General features: G+C 36.7%; 2 protein-coding genes across 7 annotated transcripts in view; both read right to left on the bottom strand.

Annotated features, from left to right (window-relative positions):
- The window catches only part of LOC135221820 (sodium-coupled monocarboxylate transporter 1-like), a 236,468-nt gene extending 227,196 nt beyond the window's left edge, over window positions 1–9,272 (bottom strand). For both annotated transcript variants that reach the window (XM_064259717.1, XM_064259718.1), the window contains exon 1: window positions 9,174–9,272. The gene's annotated coding sequence lies outside the window, so the exon portion shown is untranslated. The remainder of the gene's footprint in view (window positions 1–9,173) is intronic.
- A 6,889-nt stretch (window positions 9,273–16,161) lies between these two features.
- LOC135221819 (glutaminase liver isoform, mitochondrial-like) overlaps window positions 16,162–17,605 on the bottom strand; it is a 70,757-nt gene continuing 69,313 nt past the window's right edge. For all 5 annotated transcript variants that reach the window (XM_064259716.1, XM_064259712.1, XM_064259711.1 and 2 more), the window contains one exon: window positions 16,162–17,123. In XM_064259716.1, the coding sequence (XP_064115786.1) occupies window positions 16,980–17,123 (144 nt within the window). In that variant the 3' untranslated portion in view covers window positions 16,162–16,979. The remainder of the gene's footprint in view (window positions 17,124–17,605) is intronic.

Raw genomic sequence — 17,605 nt, 5'->3', positions numbered from 1 at the left:
ATATTTATGTCTACACGGCATTGACAGAGGACAATTGATGAGAGCGTGTGACTCGTCCTGAATAGAGCTATTATCACAGGCACACACCCTTAACTCTGGAGGAGTTCGGCTCCACCTACCCGTTTCTATACAAAGGTTATGGGACATTAACCGTAAGCGACTGAAAGCTACGCGAATGTAATCAGCGACATATATAATTTCATCGGTATTATAATATATTACAACTTCCAAGTTGGGATTCAGTTTGCTTCTGTAAGTAACATATTTAGTTGCTGAAGTTGGTCTATTTCTAATTGATGATACGATGTCGTCTAGTGGGTCAATTTGGTCATTAAAGGTTAGGGAATTTTGAATAAATCTGTACCCAGGGGAATCTGCATCCCTACACATTCCATATACAATATGAAAAGGCTCATCCATATCAGGGTCAGACAACTTTGACATAAGAAAACGTTTCCGTTTTTTGGCCACAATGAATTTCGCTGGGGGTATCCCAGACTCAACCAAACACAAATCTGTACAGGTATTTACCCTCACATCTAGCAAACTTTTGACTAAGTGATTGTAATTACTTATTGGTTTTTGTAATACATTTGTTAACCATGTTTCTGACCCATAAAACAAGGATGAAGTCGCCGCTGCTTCAAAAACTTTCTTCTTAAAATAGAATGGCATCTTGGTATTCGTGTTACAAAATATTGAGAACTTGTTTAAGGTTGATTGCCAGTTAGGCTGATGTAAAGAGAGGCAAGTTTTCAACTTCCCGTCATCTGTGAACCAAGTTCCCAGATAGAGATAATGGTCACAGTAACTCACAGTTTGACCTTGAGCTGTTTATTGGCAACTGGTCACCTACATTCTTGTTTATCACGAAAAATTTGCTCTTCTTACCATTAAGCTGCATGCCATATTCATTACAGTAGTTCATCATAATGTCAAATTTTTTAATACACATTTCTCGAGAAGTGGCAACAATCACTGTGTCATCCATCAACAAAAGCACATGTAAACTACCCAAAAAAACCATCGACTGGAATTGCATCTTTTAACATCCTAACCATTTTATCCATATAAATGACAAACAGTAAACAACTAGTGGGGGCTCTCTGCCGAACACCGACAGAGCTTTCGATCACAGCTGTTCTTAAAACATTTTTAGTGTTACTGTACATCTCTTGAATTGCAGACAACATTCTTTTCCCACATCCTAGTTCCTTCAAATAACTTATCATTTTTCTTCGGGGAACTCGATCATAAGCTTTACTGAAATCCACAAACATTATATACAGTTTTTTCTTCTTGAAGATAGCCAAATCTATTAACAGTCTTAATGACAATATTTGTTCTATACATCCTCTTTTCCTCTGTGCTCCAGCTTGACACTTATCTATACTGAAACCATAATTTCAGTCTATTTAATAACAATATGTCATATATCTTACCTAGTATCCATGATACTTATACCTCTATAATTCCCACAATCCATTCTGTTTCCAGATTTAAAAAGTACAACAAGTTTACTGTATCCCATGATAATAAATAATTTAAATTCAAGAACAAAGCATTAAACACGGCCAAGAAAAACATCAGCCACAAGGCGGGCAGGCGAACGAACAATCCAGGGCACAGGCCACAGAAGCTCTTATTCATATTCACGTCTTTCCGAGCCTCGTCCAGCTCTTTGATGGGGTAAAAGGGTCGTCAAGAACAGGGATGTAGGGGGCGTCACAAGAGCACTTATACCTTCACTTTGATTATCATTATTACCTGGGTTTAAAAGTGATTCGAAATGAGTCTTGAATTTGCCGTCGTCTGGTTGCAATGTATTTGCCTCTAATATCTGTCCCTTCAGTCTATAGCTCTCCAGATTGCTTTAGAATCGTTAGACTCAAGTAACGCTCCCATCTAGGTTTTGTTACATCCCAATCAACACTTCTGCCCTTCACGTTACATTTTTCGGCAACTCTCCTGATCGTCTCTAAGCCTTCACTCATAATAGTTTCTATGTGGCCCCTGTCTATATTAGTCACATCAGGAGGTTGAATCTGACTCATGCACTGTACAAATTTATCAATATCAACATTGTTATGTGAAATAGTTTTTTTTAATCAACCGATTATTATCATATTTTATATAAGATAGTCCTAAATTTTCTGCTCTTTCTAATAAAAATTTAAATGACAGATTTTTGACACCTGTGGCAAGCACCACACTTAAAGGGGCGTGATCAGACCCCCGTATGCCTTGATGCACTTCCAAACTTTCTAACAACCGAATACATTCTCCTGACATTATACACAAATCCAATTCTGATACCCATTCTCTCTTTCTATATGACAAATTTCCACCCATTTCTTTCCCTTTATATGAAAGATGATTCACCACAACCAACGATCTATGGTTACAAATGTCCAGAAGCTTCCGTCCATTGTTATTAACGTGATTATCTTGAATATTCTTATATACATAAGGAACACCGTCTTTATTGACAATACTTGGATAGCCTACACGGGAATTAAAATCTCCCATAACAACTATTTGTTCATAATTGTTCATCACAGACTCCAGATTACCAAATTGCAATACATCAAAGTAAGGAGAATCCTGTGGTGTAATGTATACACCACCGAGAAAGACACCTGGCCAACAAGACAACTGAACCCAAATTTGGCCTTCACAATCAAGCTTTACGTTTGTTATCAATCTCATGATGTTGCTTTTAACCAACAAAAGTACGCCACCCCTATGTTTGCCTTTCCGAGAAGGGTTGTGATATAAACAAAAACCTGGCACACTCAAATTACTTACTAATTTCGCTTCTAAAAGCCACACAATATCGTAATTCAAAACAAAACGAAAAATATCAGGATCCTGCAATTTATCTCTCACACCCGCAACATTCCAGGAACATATTTTTATTTCATTTTTCCAAGGACCTAGAAAAATTTACAATATATTTATCAATAACTACATTGTCTCGAAGAAGAACACGATTTTTCCAGTCGTACCTAATATTAGTACCAGCATTTTCTGGCTTACTCTTCTCTTCTCGTTCTCTCTCTCTCTAAGTCGAGCCATCTCCTTCCTTACTGCTGGATGTAGGTCCTTCTTGATGAATATTCTAGCAAAAGGTCCGTCACAGTTCTTCAGATTTTTTGCTTTCTCCAAGATATGGTTCCGTTGTTGCTGGTTGTTAAGACGACAAGAATGGGTCTATTACGTCGATCGTTCTCCTTTCCAAGACGTCTTATCTGCCACTTTTCCGGCTCCATTTCCCATGTCGTCTGCATAGCCAGTTGCCTCGATCACCTTTCCTAACTTGGCAGCATCGTCGTCTCCGATCTCGTCGCTGTTCTCTGATAACCCAGTTACAACAATATTTCTGCTTCTTTCTCTTGCATCAACTGCTTCTAAAAACCTTTGCTGCTGGCTTATAACCTTGTAAGCTTCGTCCAGTCGGGCTGAGAGATCTTAACCTCTTGTTTAATTGCCTTTACTTCACTGATTTCGCCTCTGAGTAGCTTCAACTCATCCAGTATCTCGGTATTGGATGGCTCTTGATTTCTACTGGCATTAATCATTGTGCTTAAGCTTCTTTCAACTGAGGATTGGTAAGTTTGCTTAACCGGTGTTGTGATAATGCTGTCACGGACTCCACACTGTCATAGGTAGGCATTTTTCCTGAATTTCAGCACTAGGCCCAGTGCTTAAACTCGAGTTTATTAAGCAGCGTTGTCAAGGACGCGAGGCGTTGCTATGGCTACTGCGCATGCGCAAAAAATCTAGAAACTGAACGGGGGGCGTGTAACATGAATTTCAAAATTTTTCTCCTCAAATTACGGCTAAGTCCAATATAGACTAAACTGCTTTCTCACGTCTAAACAACCACTGGACATTCATGCATTCGGAAATAGGTTTCAATGCTTACAGAACCTTGTAATTTCCTTCAAATCTCGACAGAACATCAGAGCTTCCTTAGCCTGTTTGTTTATGTCCCAAACGCCATCTACATACATACATACATACTCTTAACACAACTGAGAGAAACGTGTTTAACTGATTTAGTTAACAAAGGATGACGTAAAGGAGAGCTTTACTACATTGCGTATGGGAATGGAATGAAGGACTGGAGTTGTTTTTATTTTAATTAAGTGGAATGAGATTAATAAAGAGGTGGGGGGGGGGGTGTTGTCTCTGACTGGATCTGTAGCTGTGAGAATCTCCAGTATTTTATTTACTAAAATATGTCAAAAATCTCTTGATATTCTACACGATTATCCAGAATTCTTTTTCTCAAAATTCATTTTTTTTTTTCAAATTTCACCAAGGGAATAGTTGAGTGAAATTGTAGAATTGCTGCTGGAATTACTTGACCAGGCAAGGAAAAGATGTGCAAAGAAGTCCAGTCGTCGGAACGCCGTCGAGAACAGCTGGAAGCAAAGAGGATGACCATTGTAGAGGGTCTGGATCAACAGCCAATCAGGAGCGTTGTAAGGGACTGGCCTGGGCATCAGATGTACGGGTGATGTGAATCTACTATAGCTACGAAATAAGTGGTAGTAGTTTTCGATATATGATAACAGTGTCAGCAACATCTTTGGTGGTAGTGGTAGTAGTAACACTAGCGACAGAGAAAGAAAGCAGACTGATGGCAGCAATAGTACTAGAAGTCGCGAATGTAGTAGCAGTGTCACTGTTGGTACTAATACTAAAATGAGTAATACTAAGGCAGTCATAAGTAGTTCCTAAAACGAAGTAAAACTGGCTAAACTACTAAAGAATATTACAATAAAAAATGCTAATTGCAATGTTTGCATACCCAGGACAATATGTTGTGACAACATTTTTCTCCTATCAAAATAAAGAATGGATCAAAATTTTGTTCCTTATGAAGGAGCCGGGGAGGGGGAGGGGGAGGGGGTTAGGGGTTGCCGCTGCAAAGGCCACCAGTGGATCTTCTGACATTAAGAAATGTACACCGTTGAATGAGAACAACTTTTTCGTTTCGACAGTTGTCATGACTACTTCATGTGAGCAGTCTTCAAAACAAAGTGTGTGTGTGTGTGTGTGTGTGTGTGTAATATATATAGATATATATATATATTATTATATATATATATATATATATATATATATATATATATATATCATAAGGTTAAAGACTTATGCCGTTCCAATCATTGATAAAGGGGGACGGGAGGGGAGTTGTTAAAAAAATTAATTAAATAAAACAGAGCGATAATGAATCTTGGAACAAACGGTAACATTTCGGTGCCTGAGGGAACGAGTATATGTACGAGGACTGATGGAGACCCAATCGGTAAGTATTACAAGGTCTCAAGGTCTATTATAGTGACATGATACTCGCCTTGCCAGCGTGTTTGAGTCTTGGGTTCAGGCTAAGAATAGACCTTGAAGCCGTTAAACCTTACTGTGCTTCTCTTGACCTGGTAATTAATCAACCCTTGTCCGTCAAAGGGTGTCGATGAGGCCTTGGGATAGCAATTTCACCCCAGAAGCTGAGAGAAAGAAAGGTTATCTGTTCTGGAGTCACTCACTCAAGGGAGAAGGCGCAATTAGGCCTATGCACCTCCGTGTACCTAAAGATTTCCGTTTATATATCTATTCATTGTTTCCTGAGTAAAACCGATAGTTTTTGGGGAATGAAATTGACGTTTAGACGTCGTGGTCCAGCCCGGGCCAGTCTCTCTTACCAATAGTCACTAAGTAAGTATGCAAATGGAGGCGCCTTCGCCCGGGTAATCGAGGCGGGACGCAACGTCCCTACGGTAGGACCAGGTCTTGCCGACTCCACCCTCACCCACATCGCTGTCGATTTTGACGGATGTGTCACTCAATTCTATTCATAAAAATCGTTTTAAATCCTCCAAAGTCTAGTGAGGAGAATGTGCCTTTAGACGCATTTTTACGCATTTGGTATTAACCTGTCGAAACATTATCATCACCACGATGCTGAGTACTCCTAGCCGCATCTTAGTAGCCTGTGAACTGGTTTTTGATGAGTCTCGGCGTCAAAGTATTGAGGAAGCTGTGGATTCTTGGTCAAAAAAAGAAATGCTGGAACTTCGTCTTGGGCGGAGAACCTCAACCGCTCTGAACTGGTTTGTATCCCAAGTTGTATGTGTGTGTGTGTGCGTGTGTATGCGCGCGCGTGCTCGTCTCAACGGCCCTGGCCTTGACCGTGCCCCGAGTGGCCCAGACACTGCTAAAATGGATTGCGTGGTTTGTCAGCATCATTCGTTCGATTGGGAAACGAACGAAGAGAAATTACTGGTACCACGTGCCACCAGCAGGGGCGTGGATGTATTTCATCTTCAACGTTTCTTTTCGCCCTATTTGTTTATCTATTTTTCTTATATCATAGAACGATGGGAAAGCGTTCTAATGCTCCTATCAAGAAGCCCAGATCTGTAGGAAGCAAGGTCAGTAACAGGAGAGAAACAGCCGTCATTGGAAGTATTTTTAACGGATGTCTTCACTTTTCAGTTCGTCGCTAGTTAATGCAACAGTTCGTTCAAACGATACCATTTCTATTTTCCGCGTGAAATTGGTCGAGAGCTATCATAAAATAGAAGTTTATCTTCGAACGTATCAATACAGCATATGCTGACCTCTGTTTACTTACAGATCTCCGCTAAATATTAAATTGATCAAGTCGAACAAACTACACGGAAAAAATGCCTTTTACTGCCAACACAAGACGGGAATTTTCCCAGCTTTCGCTTCCTATTGTCAGTAGTTTTTTTCTTTCTTTCTCTCTGTTTACTGCCACTCTACTTTTTATGCTGAAGATCTAATCAGGAACCTCAGCGAGTTGCGGCGAGATTCCTGAAAGTGTCCCGCCATTTTGGAAGACCAAAAGTTACATTAATCGCGGGAATGATTGAACATCAAAACTGGCATTAGAGAGAATGAAAAGGGAAAAAAGTCATGGATTCAAGCAATAACAAGATAAATGATAATTTCCTCTTGATTCATATCTGTCAATATATTAACTACTGTGAAATTTAGTACTATTTCATCTTCACTCTTACTGTTACCAGGAGTCTCTCTCTGTTCGATAATTACGCCACAGGAAACCACTTAGTCATCTTTTTTTTTTTTTAATCAAGATTAGGCCACATCGAGATTAACAGAACTATCAACTCCGCCAGCTACAAAGGTAAAAAAAAAAAAAAAAAAAAAAAAAAAAAAAAAAAAAAAAAAAAAAAAAACTAAAACAAGTAAAAAAAAAAAATAATAGAGTTTGCTGTACACCGCATAATCTGGCCACCGAAAATAGATCTATCTTACGGTGTTCTAAGCATAATGCTGTAAGAGCCGCGGCCCGTGAAACTTTAACCGCGGCCCGGTGATAGCCTGTGTATAGTCGCCAGGCGCATACTAATGGCTAACTTTAACCTTCAATAAGGTCAAGACTACTGAAGCCAGAGGGCTGCCATTTGGTATGTTTGATTGTTGGAGGGTGGGTGATCAACATACCAATTTGCAGCCCTCTAGCCTCAGTAGTTTTTATGATCTGAGGACGGAAAGATAAGTCAGGGCAGATAGAAGTGCGGACGGACAGACAGGTTTCTTTTCAGATTATGGAAATTCATCCACAATGACCACCCGTCACAATTAAATAATTGCCTCCCAGGAAACATCAGTAAATACCAAATTTCTTACACTTTCAGATAGGCCTAACACTGAACATCTTGAATATGGGAGGTAAATAAGTTGTATGTATGTAGTATGTATGTTAACTACTTTACAAATAAGTTGTGTATATATATATATATATATATATATATATATATATATATATATAAAAGATCACATACGTATATATATTAACTACTTTACTCTTTTACAGAACACCTATGACGGGCACTCTCTCTCTCGCGCAAGGTGTTAGTGAATAGGGCAGCAAAAGGCGGTCAAACGTAAGCACATTATTTTGAGGGTACTCCCATAGTATGGCACAGCGTAGAATGTACCCACATTCGTATTTCTTTTAAACTCATATTCATCGGCCAGGGCAGAGCAGAACAGGTTTCAAAGCGGCTCAAGGGCACCCACAAATAAATAAAAAGAAAAAAAAATCCATCTGGGCTGCACGCTGTTTTGAGCTTTTGGCATTTTCATCTTATGCGTTGTTAAATATATATATATAGTATATATAATTATATAGTATATATATACATATATATATATTATATATATATATATAGTATATATATATATATATATATATATATATATACGATGATTATAAGGTTCACAAATATATATTCCTACACTGAAGCACTATCTCTCTCTCTCTCTCTCTCTCTCTCTCTCTCTCTCTCGCACGTCTCTCTCTCTCTCGCTCTCTCTCTCTCTCTCTCACGTCTCTCTCTCTCTTATAGATTCCATAAATAGCGAAGAAAATTGGATGATTACATGCGTTCATGTAGAATAGGTTACCAGAGAGAAACAGAATATACGAGGCAATTTAAAAACGTGTAGGCCTATGTGAGAAACAAGCGTAACCTACGCATACCGTGTCTATATAATAATTTATTACCAAAGGTCATTATCTACTACTTTCACTTCCTCTTGAAAATACAGACTGTAGTGTTCAAACATAAAATGCTGTTATCTCGTGTTTTCAAGAGATAATCATTTTGTAGTCTACATTTTTTTCTTTCTTTTGTAGAGTCACAGTTAGATAACGAAACCAATGAAAACCTGAAATGTCATTCATCGGAACAGTTCTGGGTCCGTAATTTTTCACCAGCATACCGTACGACAGACCGTTCCTCTCACATGTTTTTAATCGTGTTTTCAAAACGCAAAATGTTGCACGGGCACGCCGACATACCTGATATGAAATCTAACACACACACACACAGCTAACAACAAGAAACAATATTTCGTCAACTTCAACAACAACTGTCGTAAAATTCAGCGAACAATGTTCAGAACATAGGTCTAACCTGTCTATTTACACCCAACAAATGCGCCACTCTGCCCACGAACCACATAATATAGTCTATATATATCACATTTGGTAGTCATGAAACCTCACTTCTGGGAAACCTGATAAACGAAATCAACTCCAAATGACCTGAGGTCATTTTTTTTCGACACCTGAGAACGTGAATAATAATAATAATAAGCAGTGATACCTATTCCTGGTGCGGTCGGGGTTTCAGAGAGTTCACCTTTCGTCTGCTGCCTCGACAACTGCTTGAAATGAACTGAAGGCTGCGAGATGGTGACTGAGATCTACGGCTCCTACTCCTCACCGTTTGGTTATGTTGCTTGAATAATGCATAAGTCGTCAGGACAATAAAAGTGGTCTGATGTGTTTTTACGTGAAATCTGTAAATACTAAGGGGGCGGGAAAATAATCCATAGAGGATTTAAATTATTTTAAATGCCCTTATTGATATCTTTTTAAAATAAAAAAAATAGCGAAATTTGGAGTTTTATCCTAACCGAATGCAAAGATACGACTTTCGTAAACCTAGTATTTTACCTTCAAGAATACCAACCCGAGAACCTTTGGAAAAACTGCAGGCGCTCAAACAACAAACAAACATACACGTACACACACGCACACACATACACAACATATATATGTATATATTTGTATGTATGTATTATATAGTATATATATTATATATATTATATATATATATATGTGTGTGTGTGTGTGTGTATAAATATATAGTAAACATAAATATACATGCATAAATATATATATTTATATATAAATAATATAAATATGTATATATATATAAATATATATAAATATAAATATATATATATATATATATATATATATATATATATATATATATATATATATATACTTGTGTATATATACCAACGTAAAAAAAATTAAACATTAGAAATAAGATTGCAAAAAAGAAAACAGACAGTGATATACTGACTTGTTTACGCGTTGGGTCCTGCAATGAAGGCAGCAAGCTTAGCGTCTCTTATTAGCGCAGCCTTTCCACGTATAAAGTTTCTTTTTTAAAGCAGAAATGAACTTCCAGAGTCTCCCCACGTCTTCAGTGGTTTATATAACTGGGAAATAATAATCCTCCAAGTCTCAGAAGGTCGAGAATATGCCGCGTGCCGTCTGAGATTGTACCCAGAAGCAGTCCACAAGTTCATATGCCATACGTGTGTTTTTAACCTAGTTTTTTTTTTCTCTCTCTCTCTCCATGCTTGGGCAGGCGGGCACTCTCGGGGATGAATGCTAATTAAGTTTATCCACTCTGGGTAGCATGATACAGGGTTTAACGTTTTTTTTTCTTTTTTTGGCAATACTACACTGACGGGTAGTGTATCGGCAGGAAATAGAGAAAATCACAAATGAATATATAATTCTGTAAAAAAAAAAAAAAATGCCACTGAAATCTGATAAGGGAGTATGAAGTAATTTCGTAAAGTCGATCAATAATAATAATAATAATAATAATAATAATAATAATAATAATAATGCAGGATAACTCGACATAAATTCACTAATCACGAAATCATGAATTCTTAAAGCAAGCGCACACACACACACACACATATATATATATATATATATATATATATGTATATATATATATATATATATATATATATATATAATATATATATACATGTGTGTGTGCGTATGTGTATATATATGTATACATGTAGATATATAACTTTTAATATAATCAAATAACGAACGTTAAGCAGAAATCTTCTTTGTCAGTTTGGAGCGCGTGTGCGCACAGAGAGAGAGAAAGAGAGAGAGAAGAGAGAGAGAGAGAGAGAGAGAGAGAGAGAGAGAGAGAGATAGAGAAGCACATGTGCGTTGGTGACGGTTACCATATGTTTTTGAATGGATGACCTTATAAAGCACCTTGTCCCAGTGCCTTAAACTTTCCAACTTAACTCTGAAATGCAGTTCATAGGCGTCTACTTTCTCTTACGTGTCTATTATTATCTTTTCGTTCTTGTTTTATCCTCTCTATTTTTCTCCTTTCTATATAATTTCTAAATAAGTATACTTCTACATACTAAATACTTTATATTTCCATATTCTTCTATACGCTATATTCTCAGTTAGGGGTTTTTACCTTTTGATGAGTCCAGAATTGCCCAATATGGTTCCACATCCTCTTTGCTTTAGACCACTTGATTCTTATTTATTGGCGATATACCTTAATATACTTAGTTTAATACATACTTTAGGTATGAATAGCTAGTAATAGAACATACAAGAAAACAAAATCATATATGGTTTTATATAGTTATTAACTAAATGTACTCCTGTATACACTGTGACACATTAATATTAAATATCTGCAAATATCCAGAGATCATTGTCCCATACCCCCAGCATGTGGTTCGGGGGTATGGGTACCCCCTGTTAAGAACCTCTAAATAATAAATACTTTTTATACACTTGCTAACTAAAAATTTAGATAATAATAACAGTGACGTTAATTTTCAAAGACATTAAAGAACACACATTCAGAACTTTCATTTACGCCAGCCTGCGTTTGTATGTTTGTGAGGCCATCTCCAGTTTGTTTCTTGGTCTGCCATCTGGTCGCTCCTAATTTTGTATGTGGCATCAGTCTTCGGAAGTTAAGTCACATTTAAAACTCCGATTTCTTCCGTTCCGCAGTTTTGGCGATATAATGAGTTCATACGCCTTAGAAATGTTTTCCGTAGCTCGAACGCTGGGTGTGTCCTTCCGCGGCTAAATGAGTCTAAAGGCGTGGTGTTTAGGCAAAAGTCGAGTACGAAGGTGAAAGTTCAAGACGAGGGTGAGCGCTGCCTTCCTATCTAACCAACAAACACACGCACATAATATATATATAATAATATATATATAAATATATATATATATATTTTATATATTTATATATATATAATATATATATATATATATATATATATATATATATATATATTATATGTATATTATATATATATATATATATATATATATTATGGCTATAACTTGAGTAACATACTAAGCCCCATAAGTGGAAAACTGGGTAAATTTCAAAAGAAAATCAACGGCTTTAAAATCATGATAACATCGTTAGGTATCTATGGCGCTATAACCTCACATATTTCTTTTTCTTTTTTATAAATTGAAGCTATCATTTTATTTAAGTTACGTCCATGTAACAGTTTCTTGAAAAAATGTTTAGTAGTTTTGAGGATATTAAAAAAAAAAATGCGCAGATATGTCTCTTTTGTTCAATTCCCTCATTAATGAACTGAAATGTTTTCATGTTTTTCATTCTTTTTATTATATAAACGCCCCTCCTCCCCGCCCAAAAGATATTGTTTGTAATGTAGTCTACCAATGCGCCACAGTAATAATAACATAATTTAATCCAAACCGTAACACCCACTCCTTCCCCATACCAAGTTTCCGTCTTTAAAAAATCCATAAATGTCCTAAAATAGCGGCACATATTTAATACAATCAATAAAATATTAATAAAAATTACATAAATGTTATTCGTAATCGTCACAAACCTGTGAAAAGTATTAAGGACCTAAAACAATGGTTATTAATGCAAATATATATATATATATATATATATATATATATATATATATATATATATATATATATATATATTTCCAACGAATTTATATTGTCCCGCAGAACTAATAAACAGCAATAAACAGGATGTTAAGAATAATTCTTACTAACTAGTGTATAAAGATCAATGTGATAACGGTGATTAATGAATAAACAATACTCATCAATGGATGAAGAGTCATGCAGTAATGAATAATGGGAGAAACGATTTTAGGCTACTCACCTAAATTTGAGTAATCCTTGTCTTGCCAATTATTTTTGGGCAGCAGTATTTGTATAAATCCATGCGCAGGCTAAGGCCATCAACAAGGATTGGGGGAAGCCACCAATGTTGAAAAGAATGCCACAATTTGTGTTCGTAGTACGCTGACATAAAGACAAAAACATGGTATGGTCTACTGTGTCATGGCAACAAAGACCCAGTCTTCGTCTGTGTCTAGCAGTCTTCACAGCATTGGATGTCTGATAGTTTCTCACTACGTCTATTGTGTTCTGGTTCAAGGTCAGGGAAACTGTTAATCTGTTCCACCCTGCCTTCCATCAGTAAGAGCTTTCGTAAGATGCTCACAGTTATTGCTGGCGTTCTTGACAGGACGAACACCCATATTAAAATGGTGCCTGAAAATCCCCTAGTAATATTTTAACTTCACACAGCGTCATCAGGTTCGAACAGAGCCCTGAAGAGGGAGGAACTATTGCCGGTTCGGAGTGTGTTTACGGGTGCGATTGCTAATTAAACCGAGAGGTTTTATCTATCCATGAAAATACTCTAGAGCGGCCTCCGTTATTTTCCAAGTGTTGAGGTTCAAGACCCTCAGGTCCTCCCGCTGACAGCTTTCCCATAGCAACTTGGGTTCTCATAGCGGTTATTGCATGAATGGAGAGGAAGGTAGCCTTACTGAGTGTCATATCCTTGCTTACGCTGTCCGCAAGTTGTGGTCCCCCACTGACCAGTATGCCATATTAATCGCTTCATCTTCACCTTTGTTCTTGCAATTGCAAAGGGGACTTCCCTTCTTGGCTGGAACAGTTTTCTTAGAAGCCTTCTAGTGTTCTTAACACAGCTTCGAGTAGGGCAGATAACTTTTTTTGTCTTTTAGCAACATTAGCAGCCCTTAGCCTATATGCTGCGTTCAGCTTCAGTACAGGTTGGGAACCACTGCTGGTCGTGGTACTAGCACTAGCTTCAAAACTGATGGGGGATGGAACGCTTTCCCAAACATATGGGGCTAATAGTGATAGGTGGGATGGGGAATCGCATTCTGTATCAATATCACTGTAATAGGGTCACGCATATTCGTCATCTGAGGTGTCACTCATTGGTTGTATCACAATGGCCTTCCTTTTACCTTTTCCTACTCTGTAATATAACTGCATTCCTCTTTATCCTCTCCTGTTATGACATTGTTCAGTAACAACGTTGCCAAAATCTGTTACCGAAGAAGGTTCATAAGCATCAGCTATCACCATACCTATCTGAACAGGAACGTCAGCCAAATTTGCTTTAACCTTATGTTAGCCTTAAACCCACCAAAACACAAAGATACTTTCCCACACTATCACACGTTTCCATAGATTCTATGTCTTCTAAAATAAATATATCACTCGGGGATTATAAAACGGCTTTGATAGCTGATAAATTGATCATTTCTGTAGTCTTCCAACTTCAGCGTAGATTACCTTTCACACCACAATAACAAAAGCGCTGATTGGCTGGTGTGCCGCTAGGCGTATGACTTAATTCACTGGGTAAAGAAAAGTCTTTATAACGGTCCACCCGAAGCATGGATTAGCTGGATCATCGCGTGGCCTAAAACATTATGACAAAAATTCCTTATAAACCCTCTCAAAGCATTTAATTATTTTGATTTATGATTGATTGGTCTATTGTCGTCTGGCACTAGAACCTTCAGGTTATTCAGTGCCATAGTACGAACAGGGGAATTACTGTTATCAAAATAAATATAAAAATTAAGTAACTATTTAAAAACAACAAACTAACATTGTTATAACTAAATATCATGAAACATTCCAATATTCTTAACGTATTCCAGTATTTTATTGAAGTCATCATTTAAAATTTCCTCTATTCCCCTTGGATATGGCGTCACCCTCTCCTCAACGAAACTGAGACAATTTATCAAATGTTCTCCAGTACCAGCAAAGGACATAAAACTAAAGATATAGAAAAATAACGTTTTATTAAAATTGGGATACATATTTCCCACAAAGAACTTAAAATCTATATAACTGGAGAAACCCTTCATCTGCCAAAGACATAATTCTAAAAATAATATTCTGGAGGTTACACGACAAGGAACCTGAAGATTAACAATGTTTTCATATTTCAAAATGAGATAACTCTAATCTCTTATAAAATCATAATATATACATGTACACACACACTTAGTGCAATATGCATGTATAATTATTTCAGGTTACACGTTTGAAAATGACTAAACACTGTATATTCTCAAACAGGTTTTTTTGAGTATTTCTGCTTTATTAGGAATATATATATATATTATATATATATATATATATATATATATGTATATATATATATTTATATATATATATACTATATATATATAATTTGGCTACCCTACTCATATCATGATATGCTGAATTATCATAATTAACAGACAACAAAAAACTGACCACTTGTCATAAAGTACTAAATCTACTTGCAACTCACCTAAGACTTATAACAATTAAGATACTATATATCGTATATAGAAATTATATGCTTAGGAAAAATACTGGGTTAACAATATCCAACCAATATTTTGAAACTTCTACTGTGGTTGGAACTCGTGTGCAGTACTCTGAGAAATCTGGTCAACAGGTTTTTCAGATGACGCTCCCTTTCCATTTGGAATATACCTACATTTCTTGGCTGAATGTAATACACAGTAACTACTTAAGAAACAGTAAAATAATAATTCCTTTCTAAAAAAAAAATTCCTACTAGAAGTTGCACAGATGTTGCCATAAACTCTCATACTTTAATCATGAAAAGTCTTTACAAAGAGTCGTCTGTAAATAGCTTGCCTCACAGCAGTTTTTAAAAAGACCTTAAACATATTTCATATGAATCCAGTGATACTGGCCAAGTTTTCTATTTTTGGTCAAATCGCATTCCTACAAAAGATACACTAATTCGAGTCCATTATGGTGTACAAATTAATTTTAATATGAGCTCTTTTATTTTAACGAGCTCTTTCTTAAGCATATCCTAGAAAGACATGGCTTCATTTACTTGTGCAATGGCAAGAAATATCGTCCTTCAAAAGTTTCCAATTTAGTTTTACAGAGGTCACTGACAGAAAGGAGGATGGTATCTAGTTCTGTTGTCCTAATTTCAAAATATCTCCAAAATTAGTCTAAAACTTTCCATTTATGTCTGAATTTATGAATGTACGCAGGCTTGTGAAATTGATAGCTTTCTTGGAATATCTTCACTGTTCTGCTGAAATATAAAGGCACTGTCTGTTCTCAGAGTTTTTTCAACATTATTCCACTGTCACTGGCATAACAGTTGCGGCAGACTTAAAGAATATAACAGAAAACTCATTTACACAACAACATGAACCCAAAAAACAAGATCAACGAAAACCTTTGTACTATAACATCTAGATTTAAATAAAAATATACAGAAAAGTTCAGTAGAAAATATATGCTTTCCATAAAGAGGACATAAGATACAGGTAAATAACAGTAAATCAGTAAATGTAGTGATGGATTGCCTTTTCATATATAATATTGTCTTTTATGACTACCCGAGTGTAGCTGATTTTTTTTTTTAGTGATATTTTTGTTTGTGTCAGAAAGTTCCTGGAACCTGCAGTCAAACGTTATACAGTGGCCGCCCCCACCCCGCGAATAGTTCAAACCCCTATAAAAACGCTTAAAACTGTCTATTTTGTTAGTTGAAACTCAAGAAAAACCCACTAAAAAATTTGTATACCTGTTTTTTTAATAGTTTTATCACAAAATGTGCATTTTATGATGAAATTGATAAAAAAACAGGAATTTGTGAATATTTCTCATAGAAAAATACCGCAAATACGTTAATATGGGGGGGTCCACTACAACCGCCAGGAGAAAACTTCCTAAACTAGCAATCTAAAGAAGAAGGATAACTAATATTTGTAAATTGATTAATAACTATTAAAGGCAAACTACGTCGCACAGTTGCAAACTGCACAGGTGAATTAAAAGCACCGGGAACTAAAATCCTCTCTATGATTTGTATCACTACGTGGCATTCGTCCCTCATTATACACAACAACGACAGCAAGCGTCTGGTGTTGTCGCAATATTTTGCCAACTCGTCCCCCTCGAGAACCTTCACGGAATGTGCGCTTCATGCCAGCTCTGGCTTGACCTCTTCCTCCGACAGAGAGGTGAAAGGAATGCCCCTCCTGAGGCAGCTGTCTTCGATGAGGCCGGCGACGCGGGGATGACCGAAGCTACGGGCATCATCCAAGGGCGTTCTGTCCCACCGATCCTGTAAAATGAATGGGTATAATAAGACAAAAGAAGTAAAAGCTCGACTGATGGCGGGGTTTCACAAGTGTCACTAGACAGCGATATTACTCCTATACTCGTTTTTTTCCATCTCTCCACCCGCCTGTGGTGTTTATGTATGGTAACACTGCGTCCCGAGCTTTAGATAGCGACATTCAGCTTACATTCAATAATAATAACAATATCCTATTTCGAATATTAACGGTGTAATTCGCATACAGTAAATCATTAAAACACTTTTCAGTTGCAAATGTACACCCAGATATCCTTTTGTTTACCTAAAACTTACACTTAGCATAACTATCTAAAGCCCGGGACGCAGTGTTACCATACGCAAACACCACAGGCGGGTGGACAGATGGAAAAAAACAGAGTATAGAAGATTTTGAGTTCTGATAAGCAGTAAATTAGAAAAGGAATGTTGACGTAAGAAATATTTTGAGGGTAAATGAAGTAGGATGA

The sequence above is a fragment of the Macrobrachium nipponense genome, chromosome 3 (genome assembly GCF_015104395.2).
Source record: "Macrobrachium nipponense isolate FS-2020 chromosome 3, ASM1510439v2, whole genome shotgun sequence".
NCBI classification, from domain to species: Eukaryota; Metazoa; Arthropoda; class Malacostraca; order Decapoda; family Palaemonidae; genus Macrobrachium; species Macrobrachium nipponense.
This window is presented reverse-complemented; position numbering and strand designations above follow the sequence as displayed.